Source organism: Salminus brasiliensis, chromosome 17, assembly GCF_030463535.1.
Source record: "Salminus brasiliensis chromosome 17, fSalBra1.hap2, whole genome shotgun sequence".
Taxonomy (NCBI): Eukaryota; Metazoa; Chordata; class Actinopteri; order Characiformes; family Bryconidae; genus Salminus; species Salminus brasiliensis.
Window position 1 is genome coordinate 9,764,866 of NC_132894.1, and position 7,619 is coordinate 9,772,484.

General features: G+C 41.1%; 1 protein-coding gene across 2 annotated transcripts; it reads left to right on the forward strand.

Annotated features, from left to right (window-relative positions):
- The first annotated feature begins 1,584 nt into the window (after nucleotides 1-1,584).
- Nucleotides 1,585-7,380, forward strand: c17h1orf53 (chromosome 17 C1orf53 homolog). 2 transcript variants are annotated; one of them, XR_011977700.1, is made up of 4 exons: nucleotides 1,585-1,938; nucleotides 4,508-4,609; nucleotides 4,907-5,195; nucleotides 6,509-7,380. XR_011977700.1 is itself a non-coding variant. In XM_072660541.1 (3 exons), exons 1-3 carry the CDS (start codon nucleotides 1,654-1,656, stop codon nucleotides 4,976-4,978), a joined length of 459 nt encoding a protein of 152 aa, XP_072516642.1. In that variant the 5' UTR covers nucleotides 1,585-1,653; the 3' UTR covers nucleotides 4,979-5,998. The 2 variants fall into 2 exon arrangements, 1 of the variants encoding a protein (XP_072516642.1); XM_072660541.1 differs by lacking the exon at nucleotides 6,509-7,380 and having other exon boundaries at nucleotides 4,907-5,998.
- The last annotated feature ends 239 nt before the right edge of the window (nucleotides 7,381-7,619 follow it).

Consider the following 7,619-nt stretch of genomic DNA (forward strand, 5'->3'; position numbering starts at 1 on the left):
AAAGAACAATCGTAATGCTTAAGTGGTTCTTTAGATGCACAAACCATTTGGATGCTTAAACTGATGCATTACCCTTATATAGGTCTTATGTAGTTGCCCTTATGTAGTTCTATGTAGCACATTTTAAAAATGGTTAAATATAGCACCAGTCTGATGTTACCACTGATTTACATGGAACTCTTATCTCGCTTGTCTCTTTTATCTAAAATCTTCACTAGTAAATAGAAAAGTAAAGATATCTACAATTTGTTTTGTTTTTTTTATTTTAAAAAAAGTCATCTGAGATACCAGCACTGTATTTAAGTAAACAAATCCCATCAAAATATGGTTAAATTAGCCAAAGATGTGAGAGGAATTTATGAAATGCAATGAGAGAATGAAGGTTATACCAGAATCATTTCATGCTGTATTTTTCTGTCTGGAGCTTCGGCTACTGTGTAGCAAAAAGATGCTCATTTTAAAATGTAACCAATACATTCACAGTTAGCTGATAACTGATTGGTCTGCGGTTTGTTTACATTTAGTCTCCAGTGTGGACGTCCAGTAATCTGACTCATTTGTCAAGCAGTTTTAGCCTATATCTATAAAGTATTAGCCTAATAATAGCAGATCTACAGATCTATAGAGCCATTCCACCTAGTCATCATGCCAAGTGTGACAAGTCATATGTTACCACTGATTTACATGAAATTTCACACAATCTTCTCTATAATAATTTTTTTTTCTTATTGTTATTATTTTATAAGTAGAAAATGTAATTCCAGACATCAACACTGAATTCTGACTAATACAAAGTCACATTTTTGGTAAAAAAAAATCAAATAAAATAAAAAAATAAATAATAATAATAATAATTAATTGGAATTTTTACTAATAACAGTGTAGTTATGCTGGGCTGTTGCTGCATGGTTTCTGTGGTGTTGCTAGTCGGTTGCTATGGTATCCCAGGTGATTGCTAAGTGGCTTACTAGACTGGTGCTAGTGTTGCAAGGTGATTGCAATGGTATTTAAGGCAGTTGCAACTTGTCATGGTGTTGCTTAGTGGTTGCTAGAGTGTTGCTATGGTATCCCAGATGGTTGCTATTGTGCCTGAGGTGGTTGTCCAGTGGTTGCTGCTGTACCCCATGCGATTGGTTGGGTGCTTCTAGTGTATTTGTAGAAATATCATAGTCACATGCGAAGGATGCCAACACTTTTGCTCCCTATTCATTCCTATGGGAGAATAGGAGAATTCCTGAAATCTGAACAAGCCCGAATCATGGAAAAGTGCTGATATCTGGAAAACTGCAGATTCAAATAAAATAATAAATAATAAAAAATAAGATAAAAATAATAATCTTTATAATATGAATAATAAAAAAAAGTTATATTAGCATAATAAGAGAGGATTATTGCTAGTGAACATAGTTGAGACCTGAAATGAGAATTTTTCTAGGTAAAACCCCATAATACAGACCTTATATTCGAGCTTTCACCAGTAAAACTAACTGGTTTGTACTGGTGGCATTTTAGGCTACAACGGCTCGCCATAGGCTGACTGTGGGGACACGGTGCGAGGCAGAGCTGGTGACTCTCCCTTCCCTTCACTCCCGATTGGCTCAGTGTTGCCTCCACCATTTCACAGAGGTATGGTAGTAGTTAGCTGGGGGCGACATGTTTCCTCTCGGTGGGCTCTGCAGAAGCAGCTGGACTCTGTGTGGGGGTCTAAAACTGGGAAAAGCTCCGCTTATAATGTCAGCTCAGACTTGCAGCGAGGGCTCCTCGCTCGGGGAGGGGGGGGTCGTTCTGACCTGCTCACACCACAATACACCCGGGAGTGAGGCGGAATCGGAAGAGCCGAGTGTGGGAAAGACTGCCGGACCCTCTCAGCTGCTGGAGGAGAGCTCCCTGACCGAGCAGGAGAGGCTCATTCACGGGCTTCACCAGGAGGCGTGCAAGGTAAGGGGGAAAGGGACGGACTGGAGGTGTTACACCGAAACGGAGTCGTGTAGGACACGGAAGCCTTCGTAGCTTCGGTCGCTTCTTCCCAGACGATTCCCAAACAAATAACACAGCGTCGTGTAATCGTGAAAAGCCTGAATGTGCTGTTTTTGGGGGGTAGACCTCCAGACAAATAGTTTGAGCACCTGTGTAGGACTTTGATGGACCTCCACATGGCTCACTATGGGGTGATGATATAGGCTCCACTGAAACAGGGGCCTGTATGTCCAATAGGGGAGCCTGAGAGAAATGAGCCATTAACTATTTGCAGCAAATCATCTGCTACAGAGCTAAAGATGTTTAAAAAAGTCACACAGCAGTGTATCGAGACAGTATGTCGATTATTATAAAGGTATGTATTTAATGTAGAATAACTATTATACTGACTGGAGAACTCTGTGGGAATCTCGGGATAAGAAAACAGTATGAAAAATGACATCTGTATTAATTACGTTCCAATAGTAAAAAAAACTAGAACTACAATATCTTTATTAGTCAACAGTTAGCATAAGCCATGTAGACTAAAAACCAGCCCTCTTTATTCAAAATATGGTAAAACAAGCCAATGACAGGGAAATTGTGAGGTGGAGATCAGAGAGCTGTATGACCCTTCCTCTAATTCTTACTACGGGGCCTGAGAGAAATGAGCCATTAACTATTTGCAGCAAATCATCTGCTACAGAGCTAAAGATGTTTAAAAAAGTCACACAGCAGTGTATCGAGACAGTATGTCGATTATTATAAAGGTATGTATTTAATGTAGAATAACTATTATACTGACTGGAGAACTCTGTGGGAATCTCGGGATAAGAAAACAGTATGAAAAATGACATCTGTATTAATTACGTTCCAATAGTAAAAAAAACTAGAACTACAATATCTTTATTAGTCAACAGTTAGCATAAGCCATGTAGACTAAAAACCAGCCCTCTTTATTCAAAATATGGTAAAACAAGCCAATGACAGGGAAATTGTGAGGTGGAGATCAGAGAGCTGTATGACCCTTCCTCTAATTCTTACTACGGGGCCTGAGAGAAATGAGCCATTAACTATTTGCAGCAAATCATCTGCTACAGAGCTAAAGATGGCTTTTAAAAAAGTCACACAGCAGTGTATCGAGACAGTATGTCGATTATTATAAAGGTATGTATTTAATGTAGAATAACTACTATACTGACAGGAGAACTTTGTGGGAATCTCGGGATAAGAAAACATCTGTATTAATTACGTTCCAATAGTAAAAGCCTAGAACTACAATATCTTTATTAGTCAACAGTTAGCATAAGCCATGTAGACTAAAAACCAGCCCTCTTTATTCAAAATATGGTAAAACAAGCCAATGACAGGGAAATTGTGAGGTGGAGATTAGAGAGCTGTATGACCCTTCCTCTAATTCTTACTACGGGGCCTGAGAGAAATGAGCCATTAACTATTTGCAGCAAATCATCTGCTACAGAACTAAAGATGGCTTTTAAAAAAAAGTCACACAGCAGTGTATCGAGACAGTATGTCGATTATTATAAAGGTATGTAGTTGGTCTAGAATAACTACTATACTGGAGAACTCTGTGGGAATCTCAGGATAAGAAAACATTATGAAAAATGACTGTTATGGAAATCTATATTAATTATGTTCCAATGGTAAAAGCATTGAACTGCAATATATTTCTATCTCAATAGTTAGCCTGAGCCATGTAGGCTAAAACTCGGGCCACCTTTCATCAAAACATGACATGGTTAAACTAGCCGTAAAGACGTACAGGGAATCTGTGAGGTGGAGATAAAAGAGCTGTATGACCCTTCCTCTAATTTTTACTTTGAGGTATTACCAGAAAATTTGTTGTTTATCTCACAAAAGTTTAGCCTACATGGACTTTGGTGAACCTTTAAAAGGCTCACTATAGTGCTCAATGCAGTGATGATATAGGCTCCACTCAAACAGAGGCCTGTATGTCCAATAAAGAGCCATGCAGGGTTCATTTCGTGTCCTTGCGGCTGTCAACAGCGATAGATGTGAATGGTGGAGTCAAAGTTGATGGCAGAAAGGGAGTTCCAGAAGACCTGAAACCTCGGCAAGTGCGCACACAGAAGCAGCAGTGGATGCACAGGCGGTGTCAGCTTCACTATGGAGCCTGGAGATGGCATGGGAAATGGCATGTCACCACACCGCCGCAGGCTCTTCTGCCGTTGGAGCCTGTCATGGCTGAAACTGGCGTGCTTGCCTTTTTAAACCAAGTCGGAGGTGACGTCCACAAACTTTCTACCGTTTTCCATTTTGACTGAGTTGAGTTCAGTTCAGACAAAACCCAAAAAATGGCCGTCTACAAAAAATACTGGATTTGTTTTTGTTTTTTGGGTTTTTTTGTTTGTTTGTCTTTTTTCCCCCCTCAAGAAAAACTAATCGAGCTTGTGATTCTGACGAAACATCTCAGCAATGATGTATACTTGTAGGGGAGGGTGCTGGTCTCAAGATGTACCCTTCCGAAGCAGTGTTTTCAGTGCCATTCATACATGCTGTTTGTTTTCAGGCTGGCAAAAGGACATATGTTGACCCATTATCTGGCTACAAGGTGTTCACGGAGTTTGCCCACAAGCAGAGGGGAAGGTGCTGTGGAAGTGCATGTAGACATGTAAGTTCTTCTAACTCAAATACAATAAAACGTGATTAGTTTACATGCATACATAAAAAAAAAAACCTCACAGTTATAATTAGACTCATTTCAGGTCTTCTCTTAGAATCATGATGTCATTAGGTTGATGTAAACTTCCACACGTTCATTAACGCTGAGCACTTTTTGCGGAAGTGATGGAGGTGACGCCTGGCATGAAGCAGCACACCCATAGGCATGACATCAAATGTGTTATAATGACATTAAGCCTTTATAAGTGTGCAGGTTTCACTTGACACTTGTTGTTGTCTCTTGCAGTGTCCATATGGCCAAATGAATGTGGAGGATTCTTCTAAGAAGAAAACCTTCAACTCTGCTTTTTATGTATAAGAGTGTAGCTAACCGCTTCTCAAGCAGGTCCTTTTTGTGTGTGCTTATACTGATTTTGGATTGAATGTGCATTCTCCTTACTCTCCTTTTGAAATGATGAAATCCTGCACGCCAGATGTGCAACCCACACTTCTTGAACTAGTACGATGAATCACATCTCTCTCCACTGTGATTTGAGTCACCAGGGATTGGCCTGCTCCTCAATCCTATGAATTCAGTAGGTGTGAATTTTGTTGCAGCACTAAATATTCATATTGTCAGATGTTAGTTCTGACAGCTCTCAATCAATGAACAGCATGGTATAAAAAAGCTGAAATGTGAAGGTCAGGGAGCATTTATCTACACCACCTTCTCGTGCAATAATTTTCACAATATGTGTAGAACAGCAAAGATGCCCAGATACGCGATGAGTGTCTACTCAGGAAGAAAAAAAATTATATTTATTTATGAACATCTATCTGAGGTCAATGACCTCGCCGTTCATTAGACTTGCTTTTCTTGTCATTGTACATTAGCTGTTTCTTTTCAAGACAACAAATTGAAAAATTTGTGAATAGATCCTAAGGAAATGTCTATTCTTATGAAACTTAAGTCGTTTAGGGGTATTTGCCTAAAAAGCAGATGGTCAAATCACAGAGGAATGCTGGATTATGATAGATCTTTGGTATTAAACAGATGTAATGTTATCAGGGTGGCTGCAACTGCACCACATTCATCAGAGCTCATCCAGGCTGTAGGCCTACTCTTACATGAGCTGATGAGTTCATACAGTTAACAAACGTGCCACGCGCATCAACATATTCATTTCCATCTGCGTACACAGTGTTGACTCCTGGCATTCGTGTACTTCTTCACATCTCCCTGAGGCTTATTACTTGGGCTGCTACCAAGGCTAGTCACTGTCATTTTCTTCTCAGGGAGATGCCATTCCAGTACATACAGATGTGTATTTACATACAGTGTAAGGAAAAAATAACTTTTTTTAAATACAGTTTTTAATAAAACCGCAAATACCACCAAGCTAAAGTCGTCTTCAGTGTGTGATGTGCAGTTCCAGTGAATTTCAGTGCACAGTGTAGGTGTTGGGTGTACATGCTTGACCTCAGTGCATGTAATCTCAAATTTCACCAAGATTAATTGTAGTATTTTGGCGCAATCTGTAAAAAAAAAATGCACAAAATGTGATCGCATACTTTATTGAATATTATTGTAAAACATTGAAATGTATCCCAGCATTTCACAACCAATGCAACGATGCATCATAATCCACTGCAAAATATTACACTCATATCATTTACTCAAGTTATTTTGCCTTATTTTGGCAGCTTGATGTTGGAAGAAAGAATTTTTTGCTGTTGGCCTGTCTCTACATGTCAGTCATCCACAGCTCTGTAAACCTAAGTAGCACTAAGCCCTCGGGCACTGAACCCCCCAACCTGTCACACTGCGCGCATAGGGCAGTAGGGCAAGGCTGTGTTTGGCAACCCGAGCAAACGGCGTCTGAACGTGGGAATGTGTCTTCTTCACCAGAGCCTAGTCGCAGCCTCACCCTCTGGCTCACACGGGCCGCAATCTCGGGCGGCAGGTGGGTCCCAAGGCAAGCACTCAGTGATGGGGAGCAAAGGCCTGCGAGCGTCGACAAGGAGATTCATGATCTCAACAGAGCCGGGGCAGACAGGTTGGTGAGGGCTTGGCGCCGTCGTCACTCCGCATGAGAAGCAAATTTATTTGGGCGAATTCTGAGGAGAGGCAGCGGAGCGTGCAGCAATGACGTTTCCAGTGGAATGGTGAAGGTGTCACACTCATCAAGTACCTGGGCCTGCCTGCTACGGGTCTGCTCATTTTGCCTAGGGACTTGTCTGTCACATTAAAGTAGCTGCGTTGCCATTCAGGACCCTCCCCAGTCCCAGTGCCTGACCATGAAATAGGCCAACTTTCATGTCTGCCTCACTCTTCGGCATTCTCAGACTTCAGAGATTGCCTAGTCTTGTCGCTCTCTCTCCTCACTCCGCTTCCGAGCAGTTGGCGAATGAGACGCAAACGCTGCACAGCTCCCGGCCCCTCTGCAGACAGATTTCAGGAGGGCTTGCTGGAGCAAAAGGACTCACTAGACAAGCACTCACTAGTCTTGTCATGTGCTGGGACCTAGTGTTGAATTCATAACCACTGAACAAGCAAACATGAATTTGAGCACTTGGCAGAAAGAGATGGATGAATTTGAAACCTTGGAGGAAAATATTGGAAATGGGAGCAACTGACTATGCATGAACATCATGAGAAAATCATGAGGTCCTTCAGCATCCAGCTGTTTATCGGAAGCTACATTCTTATTTTGGGTGCAGTGTGTTGTCGCTGTTGGAATGATGTATAATAAAAATGAGAAAAATACCATTGTGCACAAATTTCAGTTGTTGAATGCTCCAGTGGAACGTCTGAGATTTGATTCACTCTTGAAAACATGAATTTGTGTAAAATCACATTATAGACTTTTCCTATTACCCCAAATGTAACTGCTGTCTGATGCTCGTTTCGCACTGGAGCTATTAGGCTATAGTTGGTAACAAGTAGGCCTAAAGGAGCCTTATATCCTTGGCTATATTGCTATTCAGCTGGCGTTAACATTCGTTTTGTATCCGAAAGG

Bases quoted from the DNA above. Each gene is read 5' to 3' on its own strand.
- c17h1orf53 (XM_072660541.1), top strand. From the start codon at position 1,654: ATGTTTCCTCTCGGTGGGCTCTGCAGAAGCAGCTGGACTCTGTGTGGG. The intron at 1,939-4,507 runs GTAAGGGGGAAA...GTTTGTTTTCAG, and splicing joins TTCACCAGGAGGCGTGCAAG to GCTGGCAAAAGGACATATGT. The intron at 4,610-4,906 runs GTAAGTTCTTCT...TGTCTCTTGCAG, and splicing joins GTGGAAGTGCATGTAGACAT to TGTCCATATGGCCAAATGAA.